The sequence below is a fragment of the Myotis yumanensis genome, unplaced genomic scaffold (genome assembly GCF_028538775.1).
Source record: "Myotis yumanensis isolate MYYU_CA2020_CCGP unplaced genomic scaffold, mMyoYum1.0.hap1 SCAF_10, whole genome shotgun sequence".
Classification (NCBI taxonomy): Eukaryota; Metazoa; Chordata; class Mammalia; order Chiroptera; family Vespertilionidae; genus Myotis; species Myotis yumanensis.
In genome coordinates, this window is record NW_027223761.1 from 40,179,818 (window position 1) to 40,203,285 (window position 23,468).

The 23,468-nt window shown below is 36.2% G+C and overlaps 2 protein-coding genes across 2 annotated transcripts; both read right to left on the reverse strand.

Moving 5' to 3' along the window:
• Nucleotides 1-1,025: 1,025 nt before the first annotated feature.
• LOC139018091 (putative olfactory receptor 56B2) lies at nucleotides 1,026-1,985 on the reverse strand. Its single transcript, XM_070426732.1, has one exon. It carries the CDS (start codon nucleotides 1,983-1,985, stop codon nucleotides 1,026-1,028), a length of 960 nt encoding a protein of 319 aa, XP_070282833.1.
• Nucleotides 1,986-18,811: 16,826 nt separating this feature from the next.
• Nucleotides 18,812-19,771, reverse strand: LOC139018092 (olfactory receptor 52N4-like). Its single transcript, XM_070426733.1, has one exon. It carries the CDS (start codon nucleotides 19,769-19,771, stop codon nucleotides 18,812-18,814), a length of 960 nt encoding a protein of 319 aa, XP_070282834.1.
• Nucleotides 19,772-23,468: the final 3,697 nt, after the last annotated feature.

Below are 23,468 nucleotides of genomic sequence, written 5' to 3' on the forward strand. Positions count from 1 at the left end.
TAAAACTAGGCACAGTAAGAGATAAAGAGAAATAACTGAAAACATACAGAACAGTTGATCTGATCATCAAGACAGCTACTAAGTTAATGGACGGGTAGCATGTTCAGTGTGGATAAGCCGGACAAAGTGGTGATTTGAAATGTGGGCAGGATGGAGCAGGACAGTGTGAGATTTTTATCATGCTACTTGAAATGACACACAATTTAAAACTTAAGACTTGTTCGTTTCTGGAATTTCTCACTTAATATTTGTGGACAATTATTGACCACCAGCAACTGAAACCAAGGAAAGCAAAACTGTGGATAAGAGGGAACTACAGTACTAACACAAAACTGACATTACTCTATTATTCCAATAAATGACTAATGGAATAGAATAAAGAAATAATCAAGTTGTAAAGACATATATTTATGCTGATGTTCATAAAGGTTTCTTTTCTAGACATTTACATTGAATATTTTAATAGTACAATAAAGGTTTACTATTCTCATGATTTTAAATTCTTGTTTTACTGGTATCCAAATAAATATATCAGCTGTATATTGATTGCATTGTGTGCCCACCATTCAAAGTCAAGTATTTTTCTGTCACCATATATTTAACCAACTTTTTGTGTTCTTTTGTTATTGTTATTAATCTTCATCTGAGGATATTTTATCCATTGCTTTTCAGAGAGGGTGGAATGGAAGGAGGAAGGGGTGGGGAGAGAGAAACATCAATGTGAATGAGATACATTGATTGGTTGCCTCTTGAATGTGCCCAGACTGGGGGCAGGTAGAGAACCTGCAACCCAGGTAAGTGCCCTTGACCAGAAATCAAACCCATATTCCTTCTGTACACTGTCTGATGCTCTAACCTTTGAGCTCATTGGCCAGGGCCTACTTTCTGTTTTAGTTTTTGCCACTGGTACATTATAATAATTGAGAGCTGCAACAGTGCTCCTTTTCTTTAGTTCTTCTGCCACTAGGCACTCATTGAGTATTACATTGAGTATATATCTTATATAAACAAGCATCCTCTATAAATTAGTTGCTCTTGATGTCTAGCTTAAGAGCCTTATATAAACCCTGCCTCAGCTCCTTGTTCTTGAGAGCATACACCATGGGATTGAGGGCAGGAGGAATGACACTGTGCAGTACATTGAGTAGCACTGGCATGATGGGAACTGACATTGCGGCACTATGGGCAATGGACATGACAATGACAATTGTATAGAAGAATAGGATCAGAATGAGGTGGGATGTGCAGGTACTTAGGGCCTTGGACGCAGCTTCTGCTGACTTCAGCTTCAGCACAGAGTGAAGAATCAAAACATACGATAAAATAATCAAACCCAGGTCACTTCCCATGAGTGTCCAGGCCAGAATAAGCTGGTAAATGCTGTTGATGGTTCTGTCATCACAGGATAGACTAGTGACACCGAGATTAGAACACAGAAAGTGTTCTATTTGGTTCTTGGAGCAGTAGTGTCTCTGAGCAGCCAATATAGGCACTGGGATGGTACTTATGGTGTTTCTGAGTGCCATGAACACAGTTGCTTTGACCACAAAAGATTCAGTAATTATTGATGGATAGTGTAGTGGTCGACAAATGGCTACATATCTATCTATGGCCATGCATACAAAGATACTTGACTCCATGCCCACAAAACAATGTATGACATACATCTGCAGAAAGCACTCCGGGAGACTGATGGCTTTAGCATTGAACCATAAGTTGGCCAATATCTTGGGCATGATAGTGGTGCCAAGGCCCATGTCTACCACAGCCAGGATGCCCAGGAATTGGAACATAGGCTGGTGCAGTGTTGGCTCTTGATAGATGATGATCAGGATAAGGATGTTGGCACTGAGGGCTAAGAGGTAGAGCAGAACCAATGGCAGGGAGAGCCAGTGTTGCCAGCTATGAATGCCTGGGAATCCCATCAGAATAAATTCAGAGACTTGGATCTTAGAGATGTTGGACGCTTTGAGATTCTGGAACATTCTTTAGTAAGAGAAAAAAAATATTCAAGATTATAATTTTGAAGAATATCTATGATAGTATGTGAAGAGAAGTAAAAGACAATTAGAACTTTTAATTTTTATTTTATTTCTTTATTTCTATTTTTTCATGGTAATTATTTTATTTTTTAATTAAATTTATTATGGTTATATAGGTTTCCAGTTCATACTGCTGTGATATATTATTTATATAATGCATGTGTTCCCACCATTAAAAGTCAAATCTCCTTACAGCATCATGTATTTGACCCTTTTTAACTTTTACCACCTCCCCACTTCCTTTCCCTCTGGTAAACACTATGTTGAGATGGGGAGTCTTAATTACTAATCTTCATTCTTTTCATTCTGCACTAACATTTATTGGATATTTCTAATGAGGCAGGAACTGTGGTAGCACATTCTTGTTAACACTGTTAATCATCACAAAAACTCTGTAAGGCAGGTCACATTATCTCCACCCTCTTATAATTATGGGTTAGAATAGTAGAGAGATCAGGGCCTTGTTCATTACCTCCCATAGTCGTAGTCATAGAAACTGCACAAGAGGAAAATGATCTGACGTTATAGCCTTGCCTCTTAACTTTGGTTTTGCTAAAGAGTTTCTTTGTTTAGAATCTTTATTTAGAATTTAGAGTAATTTATGCATGAAAGCACTTAGGTAACAGATCACATCATAGACTATTGAAAAAACCTTCTTGAAGAACATAAACATTTTGAAGAATACATCAATTTTAAATTTACAATAATGGTTGAATCAAAGAGAAGAAGTGTTTCCTGACTCTGGTTCTATCCCTACATCCCTGTTTTATCTCTATTCACAATGAAGGATGGAAGGTTATATATTTCAACACACAACTATTTTGGAAAGAGCAAAGGAAGATGAGACAATAAGCATGCTCTTCAAAGGCTGATCTGGTATCATCCCAAACTGAGTCATGCAGGAGTGGACAGAATAGCAATGATGCCAAAATTTGTAGGAAATCCCTTCCTCTCTGTAGAAAATCAGGAAATTTTTCAGAGGAAAACAAACACTCTTAGACCTGAAGCATGGTTAGCATTCTGCCAGATTAGAGTTCTCTACTGTTACTGTTTGCTATTCACTCTCACATTAACTGCTATTCTTGGCTTGGTGATTTAGCAACCCTCTATTTTATTTTGTGCATTCCCACCACAAAATCTAGCTTCAACCATCAGCTTCTTTAGGAAGACTGAAGTTTCCTTCAGGGAGGATAGAATGCCATCCTTTAAATCTTGGTAACATGATGGAATTGGAAAAATGGTAGGCTTCATAAGCAAGGAATATATTTGTTGATGGATCAATCTTTTTTTGTATTTTAACATGATGCTATTATAAAACTTATTCATATTCTTGAATCTATCATATTTTACCCAAACCTCTAATATTTATACATATTATTTGGAGTGTTTAACATGACAACACACACATACTAGATGACAAAAGATGTTTATAAATGAATATAAAAATTAATGTGGCAAAAATTCAATTTTCATAAGTTTTAAGAATTATTATATTGTAGTCTAAGGAATATTTTTTAGAAAGTATAAGAGAAACCACCATAAAAAGTGAAATAACAATAGCTATTTTATGAATCAACATAAAACCTAAATTTCTAAAGAAAATGATTTTCCTCATAACATAAATAATTCAAAAGAAATTTTCAAAAGACAGGAAATAGAATAAGTCAGCAGATAAAGGAAATATTTTTGTTTGGACAATAAGAATTAATTAATCAAAATATACTAAAAATTGGTCATATATTACAAAGATTTTTATGTGCAAGTTTATGCTATAATATAAGTGCATAATGTAAAAATTAAAAATATGTTTTAAATAATAAAAAATGTGCACAGCAAACCATACACAAAGTAAGCATAATGAATTTTTGGCTAATGAAAATTACACTAAGAAACCAAACACATGGTCCCATTTCAATTAAGAAATATTAATATCAGACAAAATGGAAATCAAATATGTAAAGGTTGGATCAAGATCATTTTGAGAAATACTAGATGACATGATTGATTGACACAGTGCAGTTAATGCTGATTTTATTAAAAACTTTCATTTGCAGGTTTGATAAGTTTTTCCACAAGCAAAATACTAAAAATACAAAAATTATTCTTTTTAGTCCATTATTTCATGGCAGGAATTTTTAAAATGCTAAATACATTTAAATAAATGGCAACTTATTAGCTAGCCATCAATTTCTTGTATGGACGATGGAAGCTAATAATTATAAGACTAACAGAAGCCTTGTAATTAGCATTGAAGATGCCCTAACTGGTTTGGCTCAGTGGATAGAGTGTAGACCTGTGGAATAAAGGGTCCCAGGTTCAATTCTGGCCAAGGGCACATGCCAGGGTTGCAGGCTCGATCCCCCTCCTGCCCACCCCCACCCCCCCCCAGTAGGGGATGTGCAGGAGTCAGCCATGCAATGATTCTCTCTCATCATTGATGTCTCTATCTCGCTCCCTTCCTCTCTAATATATATATATATATATATATATATATATATATATATATACACATATACATATATATACATATATATATGAAAACTATATATAAAGACATATATAATATATATACACATATATATAAAGATAATAGAATGCTATGAGTTTACAATACAAAAATGCTTCCTTATGTATAAAAATTGTTATCAAGTTTCCTTTTGTCTGGCTTGAAAATTTCTACTTCATGTTTGTATACAAAATCATATTTTTACATTCCTTTTAAAAACTATCATTAGGAAAGAAAAGTGTAACAATTCCTATGTATGTATAAACATATATAGCTACATACACTTATAATTAGTTACAGTGGAAATACAACTGAAATGTTTTATTGATAAATATTTGACTAGTTATACAAATTACCAATATTTGACTGATTCATACAACTTTTCAAAATGTTAGGAAAATGCCATTATTGCCCTAACTGATGTGCCTCAGTGGATAGTGTGTCAGCCTGCGGACTAAAAGGTCCCAGGTTCAATTCCGATCAGGTGCATGTACCTTGGTTGCGGGCATATCCCCAGTAGGAGGTGTGCAGGAGGCAGCTGATCGATATTTCTCTCCCATCGATGCTTCTAACTTTCTATCTCTCTCCCTTCCTCTCTGAAAAAAATCAATAAAATATATATTTTTAAAATGCCATTATTACTCATTATTCCCTTAAAATATATTTGAACAATTGATTCTTAACAATATGTGTACATGTAACAGAAGGATGTACAAAAATTGGGGAACGCATACATGCTCATAGATTAAGAATAGAAAATATACTTCTGAGAGACTTCACCTCTATTCTTAAGAAAATATTTTCTGTATATGAGATAAATATCTTACTAATGTCTCTCTTGCTTTATTTTTATTTTCTAGTGTTGATTAATAAAACTTATATTATTGTTATATGAATAGTTCACATTCATATGCAATGCAGTTGCAAAGCCCTGATTTAAAGATAAAGCATATACCGAGTAATATGATACCAACCACAAATTATGTTAGACTTTTTCTAAAATAAATTTAAATGATTTTGATACCTTAAGTCTTAACTTTTCTGCAAGAAAAATGGACTCAGATTATGTTGTGAGTGGGCAGGTATGTTGAAGTAGTAACATTTACATGCAGATAATGTCATTTAGACTGTACAGTTTAATATTGTCTGCTCTCTATTTTCATTTCTGAACCTCATGGCTTCTCAGTAGATGATCCTTAATTTTTACCATCCAAGGTCTTTGTTAATAGGAGAGTAGATTTCTCCAGGTGTGTTTTGCTCTATAAAGTGCATGAAACAGGCACAAATAACTCTGTCTAGAATAAAAAGAAGTTAATTAGATTCTCATTCGGAGATCATTGGGAGGGCAGCAAAAAGCAAGAGCATTCTGACTATAGATGAGAACTGTTCTCTAATTTTTACATTTCTTCTTGTGAATCATACGTGACTTCCACTATGACAGAGTCAATAATCTCTAATAGGTTAGAAAATAACAGACATTTTCATACTCATTTGGTAAGAGACACTGTATTGCAATAAAAAAAGCCCCAATCTTTTTCAACACATATGCCTTCAAATGTGTGTAGGTAGTCAAATCTGTATTTCTGAGACTATAATCAATTCATAAACACTTAAAGACCCTCCAATTTATCTTAGAACTAACAACAAAAATCTCGTATGGGGTCCCACTTTTGTGTGCCCTTTAATACCTGAGATTCTTGATAGAGAAACAGTGGGCTGAATGCAATTAGGTCCAGGTGCTCTGGGTATTGGTTAGTAAACCTCACAGTTCTGCCATATATATATACTTGCATGGACATTAATCTCTAACTCCCTTGATATCATATTATGAGCTTAGTTTTTAAAGAAAAAAAGTGTTTTATATTTCCTGGGGATATTGCACAATATTAGAGACACAGGTGCTGGTATAAGAATCAATATAAACACTATTGAAGGAGGAAGAGTGGAACTTTTAAATTCCTGCTTGCCAACAAGATGATCTACAAATAAGAGAATAGTTTCTTTTGCATGTATCTATATCAGTGTGGTTGTATGTGACGAATTACATCTGGGCTTAGGGAAAACAAATGAACATAAGAAATTATAATGAAAATTAGTGATCTTAATATTTATTGAAGAATTTTTTTTTCTTTTTGTGGAAGACACTTTAGGACACAGTGGAAACAAGTTACAATGTTTCTGGAAGTTTTCATCACTTTCACACACATATGTCCTCCTATTTATTTTTCCTTCAAGTAATGTTGTCAATGAATAACATGTCATTTTAGAGATTTATCAAAAGTTCAAATTATTATGCATACATATATGTGAGGAATATCTTGATGCCCCAATTTTGAGATCATGATAGATGGTGATATTAGCAATATCATCCCTATCCCAGACCTATTTCATCAAATCTCCAGGGGTGGGGTTCCCCTTCCTCCATATTCTTGCCAACACTTTCTATTGTATTTTTTTAAAAATATGTTTTTATTTATTTTTTTACAAAGAGAGTAAGGGAAAGGGATAGAGAGATATAAACATTGATGAGAGAGAAACATCATTGATTGGCTGCCTCCCGCACACCTCTTAATGGGAATCAAGTCTGCAACCTGAGCCTTGATTGGGAATCAATCCAGGGACCTCTTGGTTCATAGATTGAAGCTCAGTCACAGAACTACACTGGACAGGCTATGTCTTGTCTTTTTGATGGTCGACATCCTAACAGGTACAAGGTGATGTCTCACTGTGATTTCGATTTGTATTTCCCTGATGATTATGATGTTGAGCACCTTTTCATGTACCTATTGGCCATTTGTTTGTCTTTAGTTAAATGTCTACTCAGTTTTTCTACCCATTTTTAAATTGAATTTTTGTTGTTGTTACGGAGTTGTATGAATACTTTATATATTGTGGATCTTCACCTCTCATCAATATATGACTTGCAAATTTTTTCTCCCATTTTGTAGAATGCCTTTTCATTTTGTTGATCATTTCCTTTATTAAACAAACAAACAAAAAAGAAATTGGAGAAGACACAAAGAAATAAATATCCTGAGCCCATGGAGTGGAAGAATTAATTTGTTAAAATGTCCATATTACCCAAAGTGATCTACAGATTCAATGAAATTTCTATCAAAATTTCAATTTCATTTTTCACAGAAATAGAAAAAATAATTCTAAAATTTGTATAGAACCACAAAAGACCCTTAATAGCCAAAGAAATCTTGAGAAAGTAGGACAGAGCTGGAAGCATCATGCTCCCTATTTTCAAGCTATATTACAAAGCTATAGTAATCAAAACAGTATGGTATCAGCCTACAAATAGACTTATATATCAATGTAACAGAATAGAGAGCCTAGAAATAAGTTCACATATATATGGTCAATTACTTTATGACAAAGGAGCCAAGAATATACAGTGGAGAAAGGATAGTCTCTTAAAAAAATTGTGTTGGAAAAACTGGAAAGCCAAATACAAAATAATTAAAAAGAACCACTATCTTACATCATACACAGAAATTAACTCAAAATAGATTAAATATTTAAAGGTAAGACCTAAAATTATAAAACTCCTAAAGAACATAGGCAATAGCTTCTTAGTATCACTCTAGTAATGATTTTTTTGGATTTAACACTAAAAGTAAAAGCAACAAAAGCAAAAATAAACAATTGAGACTATGTCAAATTAAAATATTCATTTATATTTAATGTAAAATCTGAAACAGATTTTCATGATCTGTTTCTACCAAATGTATGATATTTATTACTTGTTTCCTTTTGTTTTTGAAATACTATGGATTTAATATAAAGCATAAAGTATTTGAAAAATATTGTGGATCAAAATTATAGTACCATAGAGGAGCAGTATGGCTATATCCTTTGTGGATATATTCATCCTAATCCAAGTAATGATATTCCATGCCCACTGTAAGTCTATTTTTGTTTTGTTCGTTCTTTTTTTTTTCTTTTTAGATTCAAGATGAAAATGAAATTTGGTATTTGTCTTTTTCTGCTGATTTATTGCACTTGGCATAATACCCTCAAGATCCATCCATGTTGTTACAAATGGCAAGATTTCATTCTTTGTTATTGCTGCATAATATTCCATTATGTATGTGTGTATGTATATAAACCACATCTTCTTTAACCATTCATTTACCAATGGGTAACTAGGTTCCTTCCATATCTTGGTTATCTATCTATCTATCTATCTATCATCTATCTATCTATCTATCTATCTATCTATCTATCTATCTATCTAACTATCTATCTATCTATCTATCTATCTATCTAAAAGCCTAAGCAATCGGACAGCCAATGACCAGATGACCAGATGACCAGCTGGTAGCTATGACTTTCACTGACCACCAGGGGGCAGACACTCAATGCAGGAGCTGCCCCCTGGTGGTCAGTGCACACCCACAGTGGGAGCATCGCTCAGCTGACAGATGGGTGCCAGACGCGGGGCTGACGGCCAGTGAGCACAGCTGCAGTGGCGTGAACCTCTCCCGCTGACACTCCCCCTGTGGGCTAGAGAAGTGGCAGCAGGTGCAGCGGGGTCAGGATGAGCGAGAGCAGCAGCGCCCAGCCAAGGCTCAGGCTCCTCCCCGCCCACCTGTTGCTTCGTGCTGTGTGGGATTGACACGGACAGTGGGCTGGAGCCTGACAAGCTGGCGGGTAAGGTCAGGCTGCGGCAGTGCCAACGTCCACTGATCCCTGCAGGCCAGGCCGAGGGACCCCACTGGTGCATGAATCCATGCACTGGGCCTCTGGTTGTAAATAATGTTGTAATAAACATTTGAATATATCTTTTAAAATTAATATTCTTGTTTTCACTGGAGAAATCTGGAGAAATACCCAGAAATGGAATTGCTAGTGTTATGGGTTGGCTCAACGAGATAGACCACCGACTCAGAATTTAAATTTGAAAGCCTTTTTATTAAGCTGGCCAGCTGACCACAGCCCGTACCTTCCCCCTCTGGGAAGCCTCGCGGCATGTGGCAAAGAGCAAGTGTGCATTATGATTTTTATAACAAAACAGTGTTACCTTAGAAGCTCACAGAAAGTTCATAAGCACAAAGGGGGGGTAAACAGAGTCACACCTGGCTGGTCTAAGACAATCTAGCAATTTTTCTTCCATGGTTCCTAACCCTGCAATTCCCCTCCATACGTCAGTCCCTCCTCCCAGCACATACACAATCCTCATATCCTGGCAACACAATCCTTCTCCATACGTCAGTCCCCCCTCCCAGCACATTCTGTAACATTCTGTAACCCTTCCATGGCGCAGTCCCTCACCCTAGCACACTAGGTCATACAGTATGATTATTTGTTTAGGTTTTTTGAAGAATCTTCATATTGTTTTCCATAGGGGCTGCATCTGTTTTCAATATTGCCTGCGGGTGCCCTTTTCTCCACATATTTACCAGCAAGGATGTGGTAATTCTATTTTTAATTTTTGAGGAACTACATTTTGCTCAATTTTGCATTGAATCTAATTGCTCTAAAACTAAAGCCTATTGAAACATTTTAAAATTATTTTATTTTAATTAAACATTTTGAGGTGACATTGATTAATAAGTTTATATAGGTTCAAGTGTACAATTCTATAAGACATTATCTGTATATTACGTTGTGGGTTCACCACCCCAAGTCAAGCCTCTTTTCATCACTGTTTATCCTCCTTCACCACCCAAAGTCATTTTACAAGTAAAGTTAATATATATCACATAGGTCAAAGAAGTATTTTGTTTTATCTATTTGTAATTTTTTAAAAATTAATTTAAAATAGGTTAAAGGGAACTTCTTTAATATGGTATTACCTAGCAATAGTCAAAGTTTACTTATTTAATGAACAAGACAGGGTTGCCCACTATCTCAATTTCTATTCACGTATTGGAGACCCAAAGGCTAAGGAATCAGTAAGGAAAGAAAATCTTTCCTTACTGTGTCCTTAGCAAATATAATCACCTCTTAGAAAATACACATCTTAGAAAATGTAATCACCTAAATTGAAATGCCAGAGAACTTTAAGAAAACCATGTAAAACATGAGAAATTACTTAGAAGAAAACTCTAGAATGTATTCTTACAATAGATTATATTTATTTATCCAATTATTTCTGCTAAATATTAATATTACATTATGCCTGATATTTAAGAGGACGAAGTATTTTTTCTGTTACAGAGTTTCCCATTAAAACCCACACTTGTGTCTTTCTTATAGTTCAGCAAAAATTCAAATATTTTGGCTGAAACTGTAGCTCTATGTGGCTCCATGAACTTGAAAATCACCTTAGCCTCTAGGATTCTCTGTTCTAGTCTATAAAATAAGATAATTCAGTTCTAGCTCTTGGGCTTGTGTTAAGAATTAAATTCTATTAAAACCCTTCAAAGATAGAGGGAGAATTATATGTATTTGGCTAAATGAAACAATGTTCTGGAGGGCTGTTTCCTCAGTCAGGACAGTCGTCATCCATGCCTGATACCTTAAAACTGCTTATGAGGAGTCACGAAGCTAAGACAAACATGTGCATACATATGTCTAGAAACTCAAAGGAGCTGGAGAATGATGACTTCTGATTAACCCAGCTAAATCACAGGCTTAGAAAATTTTGTGAAGCATTATAAAGATATGAAGTATTTAATAAAATAAAATTGACAAAACTATATGTTTAAAGAAATTGGCGCTATGATACATTATTATTATTATTATTATTATTTTACATTTTAGGCCACAGTGGTTATAGCAATCCTATCATTTTGTCATATTAAGTTTGATAACAATTTTCTGATCTTTAGATTAATTTGGCACAGAGTGCACTTCATGATTTCCATAGAGTCATTGGAGGATTTTATACAGATGCTCCTAGCACAGATGAGTCTTTCTCTTCTATAAGGCATCCCCAAATCTCTGCCAAAGATTGATTACAAGACTGGCTCTGGCCCCATGGGGGTGCTGCACTCAACTCGTCTTAAATAGTGAACTTCAATATACACAGAGCTGGTTTACAGCTATGGCAGATAGATTCTAGGATTTTATGACAAGTAGAGAGAAACTCAGGGCCTGTAGGAGAGAGAAAGCCAGTTCCCTAGGGTTGTAAATCCCCAGGTCAGTTTGAAGTCAGTTAAACACAGGGATTAGATGTAATTAAGGGCAATGATGATAATAACGTCACTTAACTAATAACCTAATTTGTTTTTGATGGAGCTAGCTTTTATCAGACACAGGTGTTAATGTGTTTAAATGTCTAAGTTTCAGAATAGTTTTCCCTCTCTTTAAATATATTTTGGTATTTAGTATAAATAGTAAAGATATCTCCCATTCCCCACCCCCCCCCCCCTCGTTATCACCCTCTAGCCAGCCCCTCCTCCCACCTCCTCCCTAAGGATAGTTTTCTCTTTAAAGACAGCCTTTGGAAGTTTTTGTTGATATTTATTTATTTATATACTAGAGGCCCATTGTACGGATCAGTGGCATCCCACAGCCTGGCCTGTGGGGATCAGGCAAAAACCATCCCAGTGCATGGATTTGTCCAGGGCGGGTCCAGCCTGTCTCGCCCAGTCCTGACTGGGGCTGATAGGGGCTGGCTTGCTAGGGAGGGACAGCAGGAGGTTGGCTGGCCAGGGAGGGACTGCAGGAGGGCTCCAGGGCGTGTCCGGCCCATCTCACCCAGTCCCAATCGGCCAGACCCCAGCAGCAAGCTAACCTACTGGTTGGAGTGTCTGCCCCCTGGTGGTCAGTGTCTGTCATAGCAACTGGTTGAACGAACGGTTGAACAAATGATCAGACACTTAGTATATTAGTCTTTTATTATAAAGGATAGTTGGTATATAATATTATATTTGTTATATTAATCTCAGATGTACAATATAATGATTTGATACTTTTATAACTTACAATGTGATCACTCCATCACTCCACAAATTTTACTAATCATCTGCCACTGTGCAAGCATCACAATATTATAAGCTATATTCCCCATTCACCTTTCACCTTTTTTGTTTGTTTGTTTTGTCTTTTTAAAAAAAGGAAAATATCTCTTCCTCCCTACATTTTAAAAGTTCCATATATACAGAAATTGTAGAGAATTTTCTTGCAATTTTTATCTTTAGGATTTGTCTAATTTTGAGAAAGAGAAGGTACTCTGAAAATAATTGGGTTGGTAAGTTCTAGATATCAAATTATATTAAGTGATTGATAAAGCACCAAAAAATAGAGACTTGAGGTTGTTGCATTGTGTTGTCCTTGGCTTAGGTAATCTGAGTTCCATTATTATCTTCTTAGCTCTCTGATAGGCTGCAGTGTAGCTTAATTCTCTCTGGGTAACCCTATGAATAGTCTTCAGAAAGAGTTCAATCAATCAATGTTTCAACCAACTGAGCCATCTGGCCAAGGCTACATATGCATATTTAAATAGCATAGCATCCACATATCTTCCCAAGTTATTTTCCACAACTGACAATTTTCCCATCATGCAACCTGGATTCAGAACTACATTATCTATTTCATAATAAAAATAGCCAAAACTTTTGTAATTTTTCTTATGTGCCATTAATTTTTCGAAGCATGCTACATATTTTTAAATATTCTCCATAAGAACCTTTATTGAGTTAAGTACCACTATTTTTTCACTTTATAAATGAGGAACCTGATGCACTTAAATATTAAGAAACTTGACTGGCGTCACACAGAATGTGGTAGAGCCAAACTTATAATTCATGTGTTTACTATTTCCCATTTAACCTGTCTACACCAACAATAACCACAAGACTAGATTCAAATCTCTATTAGTCTAATCTCACCCTATTTTGAGGCTTATTCAAAATTTTATTTTATCACAAAACTTCTTTTATTCAAAAGCATATTCCAAATTCCCACACTACTAAAGAAACCAGTACTGCTGAATTTTTAATATTTCCCTCTTTCTCATCACCACATCCTCTTCACAGTTGTAAAATTTCTGAGTACAAAGGTTCAACCTTATTCAAATCTGTCTTGAGTGTCTAGTTAAATATCTGATACTTTCAAACTTCGACTACATAGACTTTCAAAAAGACAAAAATACTTTCATAAAATATAACTTTCTATTGTTGTGTTAGTTTTTCTCACATAAAAAAAGTAAGTACATAACAAAAGTGAGATAAACAATACAATCAAAAAATGGGCAAAGGACCTAAATAGACTCTTTTCTAAAGAAAACATACAGAAGACCAAGAGACATGAAAACATGCTCAAAGGCACTAATCATCCAAGAGATTCAAATCAAAACAACAATGAGGTACCATCTTACACCTGTCAGACTGGCTATCGTCAACAATCAACAAACGACAAGTGCTGGTGAGGATGCGGAGAAAAAGGGACACTTGTGCACTGCTGGTGGGAATGCAGACTGGTGCAGCCACGAGGAAAACAGTATGGAGTTTCCTCAAAAAATTGGAAATGGAACTCCCATTTGACCCTGTGATCCCACTTCTAGGAATATATCCCAAGAAATCAGAAACACCAATCAGAAAGGATATATGCACCCATATGTTCATAGCAGCACAATTCACCATAGCTAAGATTTGGAAACAGCCTAAGTGCCCATAAGTAGATGAATGGATTAGAAAACTGTGGTATATCTACACAATGGAATACTATGCTGCTGTAAAAAAGAAGGAACTCTTACGATTTGCCCTTTGTGGGGCAATCAATTGGGGGGCTCCACAGAACTGGGGAACCAGGAGGTGTGTGGCGGCGGATGTGGGCAGTGCCAGGACAAGGTGGGTGCAGGTGGGGGCTGGGGCTGTGAGGCAGTTGGTGCTGTGAGTCAGCTGGGGCTGCAAGGGCCCCAGCAGCTAGGGCTGCAAAAGCCTACCCTTGTACCATTTTTGTTATATTAACAACATAATGAACAACATAAACTGATGAACAAAAACAGATCCAGAGACACAGAAGCATCGATCAGACCGTCAAACCTCAGAGGGAAGGTAGGGGAGGTTGAGGGTAAGAGGGAGAGATCAACCAAAGGACTTGTATGGATGCATATAAGCCCAACCAATGGACACAGGCAACAGGGGGGTGAGGGCATGAGTGGGGGGGGGGGGGCAATGAGGTGATAAGGACACATATGTATTACCTTAATCAATAAAGAAAAAATTAAAAAAAAATAGAACCAGAGTCATAGAAGCATCAAATAAACCATCCAACCTAAGAGGGAAGGCAGGGGTGGGTGGGAAAGAGATCAACCAAAGGACTTGTATGCATGCATATGCACATAACCAATGGACACAGATAATAGGGGGGTGAGGGCATGGGTTGGGGAGTGGGAGCATCTGGGGGGAAGTCAATGTAGAAAAAAAGGAGACTAATGTAATACTTTAAACAATAAGGAATTTAAATTAAAAAAAAGAAAAAGGAACAACAACAACTAAAAGGTAAGTATAAAAGGTACATTATTTACTCATAAAATACACAAATTTAATAAATATTTAGGAACTTTAACCATATTTAGATATTTTCAGTTGCTAGAAATTTTAAACAATGAACCAATAATCTTGAGTTTGAGAAAATTATTATCTTTCAAAGGTAGAGTTACATGAATATAATATAAATAACATAATATAATATAATATAATATGATATAATTTATATTATAAAAAGCCAGTGGCCAGAATGCCAGAAAGCCAGAATGCCTGAATGATCAAATGACCAGTCACCAAGAGGTGCATTGATGGGTCCTGTGGCTGCGGTGGGTGGGACTCTGGATCCTGCGGCACTGGTGGTGGGACTTCTGGGTCTTGTACAATTTCACTCACTGGGCCTCTAGTATAATATAATATGTGATACATAGAATTCATGCAAGAGTAGGCCTTCCTTTACCTGGCTGCCATCACTGGCTTCTCTCTGGCACCTGGGACCCAGGCTTCCCTCTGGCACCTGAGACCCAGGCTTCCCTCCAGCTGCTGACAGGCACCCGAAACCTGGGCTTCCCTCACAGCCCAAGTTTCATCTGGAAGGATTTTTGGTATAATTAGCATATTACGCTTTTATTATTATAGATAACATAACCTAATATAACATTATACCATAACATGATACAATATATATAATGTACACTTCTGTATTATTAGCAGCACATGAAAATAAGTAATTAGTTACAAGTAATTAAATATGAAAAAATGGTTCTCAAAAGATGTACATTTTGAGATAGGCCTTGGAAGGTGAACAGGGGACCTTCAAAAAGATAAAGTAGAAAAAGAAGTGCATTTCAAGCACAAGGAATTGTATGTGCAGGAAGTATGGCAAGATACATAGGGTAAAATATAATTCTTGTACAAGATGTTAGTTTTCTTCTCTTGCAATAACAACAGTCAACAATTAAGTTTTTTAAAAAACAATCCTATATAATAAAAGGGTAATATGCAAATTGACCCTAATGGTGGAACGACCAAGAACGACCCATCCTTATGATGCTCACTGACCACCAGGGGACAGATGATCAATGCAAGCGCTGCCCCCTGGTGGTCAGTGCGCTCCCACAGTAAGGAGCTCCGCTCAGCCACAAGCTGGATTGACAGCTGCAAGTGCAGCAGTGGTGGTGGGAGCCTCTCCCGCCTCCTCAGCAGCACTAAGGATGTCCCCTGCGGGGAGTGGGCCTAAGCCATCAGTCAGACATCCCCCAAGGGCTCGCGGGCTGCCAGAGGGATGTCTGACTGCCAGTTTAGGCCCGATCCCCTGGGGAGCGAGCGGGCCTAAGCCAGCAGGTGGACATCCCCTGAGGAGTCCTGGACTGCAAGAGAGCACAGGTTGGGCTGAGGGACCCGAATTTTCATGCACTGGGCCTCTAGTATGTTTGTAACATCATCAGAAGAATGTTCCATTTTAGAGTGTGTTCTACTAATATACCAAAGAATGAGAGGAGAAAAGAAAGATAAAGGGAGATAAAAATTTCTGTAAATTTTACCAACTTCTTACAACTAAAATCACAAGCTCAGCCACATTTCCACCTCTTTCCAGCAGCCTGCCTGCTATTATGGAAGTGACAGCTCCTCTTTGTGCTAATACCCCTAGTCATGCTTCTCTTCTTGGATACTTATTTTCTTATCCATTTTTCATCTTCATGGTCTCTATTACAATTTCTACTGCTTTCTCCCTCAAACATTTCAAAGTGTTTAATTCTCAATTAGTTTTATTCTCATTTGAAGAAGAAACTACTCTAATACTTTCCTTTGCTTCAGGGATAAGATTTTTCAAGTAGTGTGGTTAACTCTTCTTCTCTGTCTACTGATAATTCCACTGTTCATTTCTTTCAAGTATCTTGAATGGTCTTTTATTTTTATGTCTGCTCTTTAGATATTATTGTTCTTCAGAATTTGGAATGATGGTCTTATTCCTAACATCCCTCTTCTTATTTTTCATCTCTATATTTTTATAAAATTGATAATTTTATCAATGTATTTATTCAAAAAAATTTTAATGTCCTGTGTATGTATGCAAACATGTGCATGAACTGTGCCTGTAGTTACTATACTGAGCAATAAGAAAACATTTCTTCCCATTTAGAACCTTACAATTTGATTGGAAAGAAACATCAATAAGAAAGTATGTAAATAAGAATATTTAAGAAAATATGAACTTGGTAATAAAATATCTAGAGAAAAACCCTTTATTGACATTAAACCTTAGGTCTGACAGATGTAAGTAAAAAAGACACAAATAGCATAGCAAGTATGAGCAAAGAGGAGATGTAGAACACCACAACAAGCTATGAGAAAACTCACCTATTAACAAGACCACAAGATGTGTGCACAGAAATCAACATACATTGGGTTCCAAGGAAAGTCTCAGTCACCCAAATCCACATCAATAAAATATATTATCTGATTGTAACAGAATAAAATTAGAACTTAATAATAAAAGAACCATTCGGCAAGAATCTAAAATATATGGAACCTGGAGAGTATTATGCTAATTGAAATAAGCCAATCAGAGAAAGACAAGCATTACATGATCTCACTTATATGTGGAATCTAATGAACAAAATTAACTGATGAATAAAATAGATCCAGAGACATAGAAACATGAAACAGACTGTGGAATCTCAGAGGGAAGGTGGGGGAGGGTGAGAGGGAGGGAAAAGATCCACCAAAGAACTTGTATGCATATATGCAGAACCTGTGGACACTGACAATAGGGTAGTGAAAGCCTAGGGTGGGGGGTGGAAGCACAAGGAAGGGCTAGGAGTCAATGAGAGAAAATGGGATACATATGTAATATTTTCAACAATAAATATTTAAAAATTAAAATATATTCTACTAAATAACTTATGGGGGAGGAAAAGGGAAATTCATAAAAATAAATTATATTTAAAGAACTTCATGATAAAATGAGGATGACATAATTAAAATACATATCCAAAGAAGTTTTCTTTTCAGCTTTTATAATCTCTATCAAAAGAAAAAGACAAGTTAGCAATAGTAGAGCAGATATTTTATACAGAAGTCCAGGTAAAGAACAAGTGAATTAACTCAAAAGCAGAAAATAATTGACAGGGGTAAAAATGAGTGCAATAAAAACAGAAAAAAAACCTATGAAAATTAAAGAAGATTAATAAAAACAAAAATTGACTGAAAATATTAAGATAGATACACTTTTTATAAATCTGATTAAAGGAAAAGTTATAAATAAAATGAACAAAGACCAAATTTGTACCCTCTGAAAAACAGAGCTTGAAACCTCATTAAACTAATGACCTCATGGATATTTTATAACTTCTTCATCAGGAAGACAACAGTGAGAATATAGAGAAATTTTGGTATTGATGAGAAAAATACAGCATTTTTTTCCAAAGGAAAGTAACAGTATCTTTCAAACTGGAAATTCCAATCACTATTTGAAAATAGGACAAGCTTGCATCTGATTGTAGATAATCTCCTTCCATCAGGCATTCATCAAAGTTGATTTCATTTTCCTCCATTGTCTCAGCATCCCATTATGCTTATATTTATAGGAACTATGGTTAATGATTAGATCAGTCATTCACAGGATGAGAAGACATAAAACTCACAGGAATAGTTCTGGGCATGCCAGTGATGTTAAGATTCTGAAGACAATGGGAATGCATGAATCAAATTCTCCCTTGTCATAGCCCAAACAGTACTTTTAAGAAGGCATTATTAGACCCTCACTAAACAACCAAAAGAAGTATTCCTTTTGTTCTATTTCCTTCTTTTTTTCCTCTTCTCTCCTCTTCCACTTTGCTTCTCTTTCCTTCCATGACAAATGTCCCTTTCATATGTTATGGAGATTTGGTCATCTTAGAACCTGAAAGGATCCTTATGACACAGTCTCGTATCTGTTTGGTTTTCACCCCATAGACAACAGGGTTCATGGTGGGAGGCAAGAGCAAGTAAATATTAGCCACAATGATGTGGCAAGAGGCAGGAATTATGTGACCTTCAAAACGATGGGAAAAGAAACAAAAGAAGGCTGGACTGTAGGAGAAAACAATGGCACAGATGTGGGCAGTGCAGGTGCTGAAGGCCTTTTGCCGAGCATCCGCCGAGGAGAGGCTGACCACCGTCCGTAGGATCATGGTGTAGGAGATTGTGATGCACAGGATATCAAAGCCCCCAATCAGGAGAGCAACCATTAGACCATAGATGATGTTGATCTTGATATTTCCACAAGATAACTTGGCTACAGACATGTGGTCACAGTAGGTATGGTATATTATATTGCCTCTGCAGTAGGGTAATTTCTTGGTGATGAACATCAAAGGAATGAAAAGCAATGCCACTCTCAGAAAAGTGGCTAACCCAGCCTTTGCAATGATAGGATTAGTGAGGATAGCTGAGTAGCGCAGAGGGTAACAGATGGCCACATAGCGGTCCAGGGCCATAAGCATGAGCACCCCAGATTCCATTCCTGTTGAGGTGTAGATAAAGAACATCTGAACCAAGCATTCATCAAAGCTGATTTCCTTAAGATGGAACCAGAAGATGCAGAGGGCTTTGGGGACTGTAGTAGTGCACATGACAAGGTCAGTAAAGGAAAGCATGGCCAAGAAATAGTACATGGTCCTGTGCAGGGAGTCCTCATAGCGGATGAGGCAGAGAAGTGCACAATTCCCCACCACAGCTACAACATACATCGTACAGAATGGGAAGGAAATCCAGAGGTGCATGTGCTCTAGTCCTGGGATACCATTAAGAATGAATGAGGCTGGAGTCATGTCTGTTTGGTTCAGCATTAGCATGATCAGATTGCTAGAAACATTAAGCAGCTTATAGTTTTTGTGTGTTGCTTAGTTTATATTTTGTTGTCTGATCCTCCAGGATTAGAAAAAAACAAAACAAAACTAAACAAAAAACAAAATACAATCTTAGTCCTGTTCTTTCTCTCACTCTCCCTTTTTCTCTCCCAGTCAAATCTGCATTTCAATATCAAACAAATAGTTTAAATGAGAGAAAATATTTACTTAAACAAGTTAAAACCAAGTAGGTTTTGATTGTTAATTCATTAATTTACCAATTCATTAAACAAATACATATTTAACATCCACTATGTCCCAGGCTCAATCACATATATTGTCTGCATTATTTTGAAACTAAGAAGATATAGATACAATCCTCACTAATTTATTACTCTTAATGATTCATATTCATATACTAAATACTCTGAGGAAGTTGACAAAAATGACTCATTTAATACTCATCGCAAGCCTAGGAATTACATTTATAAATTTGCACCTTATTATTGAGTAAATGGAGACCCTAAAGAGATAAGGCTGCTTAATGTCTGAATTGCTGTACATTTAATACCAACACTAAGCCCTTCTCTGACCACCTCATTTTAATTATTTCTTTTCAATTTTGTCATAGAAATGTGTGTTAGAAAGAAATAGTACTATAGGATAATAATGAAAATAAAAAATAATCCAACTCCATCATTTGTCGAATTCCACCTTCCCACAGGCAGTTACTTAGCGTTGACTTTTTTATCTTAAAATAATTTGTCTAGACGTTTACTTCCTTTTTCCTTTTAAATTGTTTTTATTAAAATTATTACCTAGTGTTTTATTTTTATTTTATATTGCTATTATCCCTGTTAAGTCACATGAAATGACATTTATATCTTGTTCCCTATTAATATTTTTCTTTTGATAATAATTTCATTTATTTTGTTTAGTATCTGATATAGCTATGTCAAAAAATTTTAGCTGATTTTCATAATTGTAAAATGTTTTAAATACAATCTAGCAATACTAGTCCTTCCCACACCATCTGTCTGTTTCTGGGAAGTGCTGACAGAGTCAATCTCTTCTGTCATTTAATATCATGGATTATAAATATTTATTTACTGGAGGCCCCATGCACAAAATTCGTGCAAGAGTAGGCCTTCTTTCCCCCAGCTGCCGGCACCGGCTCCCCTCTGGCACACGGGACCCGGGCTTCCCTCACAGCCCCGGCTTTGTCCAGAAGGTCATCTGGAAGGACATCCTGAAGGGTGTCTGGTCTAATTAGCATATTATGCTTTTATTATTATAGATATTCTTGAATCACCCACAATCAAAAAAACTTAATTTTTTAGATTGTATTTTAGATAGTTATATCCAGTATCTAACAAGCCACCAGACACATTTTACTAGTATATGCTGATAAATATTTTGAATGAATAAAGAGATAAATGAGTAAATGAATAAAATTTTATACTTGAACCACCAGATGAAACAGAACTATAGTGTCTACTTCATAAGTCACCATAAAATATAAATTTCTGTCATCTTTTGTCTATTCTCTTTCCCCCAAACCATAGACAATAAGTTTGCTTTCTCACTGCATAGTCCACAATTTTACCATCCATGTTTTCCTCTCAACATGACATTAAGTTCCTCCAAGTAAGTTTTACTTTTAAAGTAGAGGAAACAGTCACAGATAAGTCTCTCCAGACATGAAGCAAGTAAATTAGCATCTCATTTGGAGAACAATGGTAAAATAGGTAAACAGCAAGGGTTTTCCTACCATGGTGGAGAACTATGGGGGTGATTTGTACCTGCCTTCCACTACAACAGATTCAGTTTGGTTAGGAAAGTAACTTATTTATAATCATAATGAAAAGTTACACTGAATTGTAATCTGACACAGGGAAATGAACATTTTCCCCCCAAACCCAAGCTTTCACAACACTACTGTCCTCAGATTGGTGGATGGAATCAAACTTGTATTTCTAAGAATGTAATAATCAATTAGTATACATCCAAAAACCCTCTTCTCTTGATCGCACTGCCTATAAAATAAAAAACCTTGTTTCTAGTTCCCCTTTTCTGTCCTTTAATACCTTGGTTTCCGGTTATAAAAGCAATAAGTTGAAGGCAATTTGTTCCAGGTGCTCAGGATCTTGGTTAAAAAAAATCATGATTCTACATGAGTTGTTTATTTTTATGTACATATACAGCTCTCAACCTCTAAATCCCTTGATATTTGTACTATTAAACTAAGCATTTAAATTTAAAAAGTGTGTGTTATATATCTCAAGGGGATATTTCAGCACATTAGAGACACAGGCACTATTGTGGGAATCAAGCTAACTCCTACCCTAAGAGAATGAAAACTTTCCTTTCTTACTCCTATGTCTAAATAAATAAATAAATAAATAAATAAATAAATAAATAATTTTATATGTTGTGTGTTTGAGTGTGAGCAAGCATTTATGAAGGGGATGCCCTGGCCCCATAACTTACTTGCTTAGATCATTGGTTTGATACACCAAGGTTAAGGGTTCTATACCTGATCAGGGCATGTAACAACAATCAACCAATGAATGCATAAATAGGTAGAACAACAAATCAATGTTTCTTTCTCTCTGTCTCTCTCTCAAATCAATAAATAAAAATGTAAAAAAGAATGAAAACAAACTTTTAAAAATAAGTATTAGAGATTGTAACATTTATTGCAGAGTTGTTTATTTTTATGTAAGGCTTTGTGGTGCACATGTTGAAAACATGTACATACAGAATCAATCCATTTATTCACAAATCTGTCAATTTCTTCTTTATTTATATTCTTATGTTCCTAATTTAAAAACATGCCCTGCTGGCATTGATCAGTGGCTGAGCATTTACCTAGGTAACAGCAGGTTGCTGATTTGATTCCCAGTCAGGGCACATGCCCGGGTTGCAGGCTGGGTCCCAGTGTGGGGCTTGCAGGAGGCAGCCAATCAATGATTTTCTCTCATCATTGATGTTTCTATGCCTCTCTCCCTCTCCCTTCCTCTCTGAAATCAATATATACATAATTTAGTATTAGTACTCCCCAAGATAGGCTAGGATCTATGAAAAAAGGATGAGATATTATGGGCCTGAGTTTCTAAGAAATCTATTTTCAACTGAAGTAAATGATAAATACTATGGCATTCTAGAAAGTCATCAAAAGTTCAGGCTTATTATGCATACACATTAAGTTTGAAATAATCAGATGCCTAAACCTTCATATAATGATGATGATGATAGTGTCAATAATAAAACACAATAACTGATTCTATTTTTAATTTTTAAAATTCGTTAATTAAATACTACCTATACCTGTGTACATTACTGGAAAGAAATGTTTGGAAGGAGAATAATAGCATTCTTAAATTGTATGGTATAGAGGTAACTTATCATACATTTAAAAAATCTCTATATATTTAAAGCCAGCGACTGTAACGCCATAACAACCAGATCGACCAGTTGCTATGACGCCCACTGCAACCAGTGAACCGGCCAGAACAGGGGCTGGGGCCGACTGGCCAACACACCCTTCCCCTTGGCTCTTCCCTCTGCTGGCCCCAACCCTGATCAGCCTGCCCCACCCTGATCAGCCTGCAGCCTCTCCCCCTGGGCAGCCCCACCCCAATAGGGGGTGGGCCTTTCCCCCTGGCTGGTCCCACCCCTGATAGGCCCCCACTACCCCATT

Excerpts from the sequence above, each read along its gene's own strand:
- LOC139018091 (XM_070426732.1), bottom strand. The coding sequence starts at position 1,985 with ATGTTCCAGAATCTCAAAGCGTCCAACATCTCTAAGATCCAAGTCTCT.
- LOC139018092 (XM_070426733.1), bottom strand. The coding sequence starts at position 19,771 with ATGCTAATGCTGAACCAAACAGACATGACTCCAGCCTCATTCATTCTT.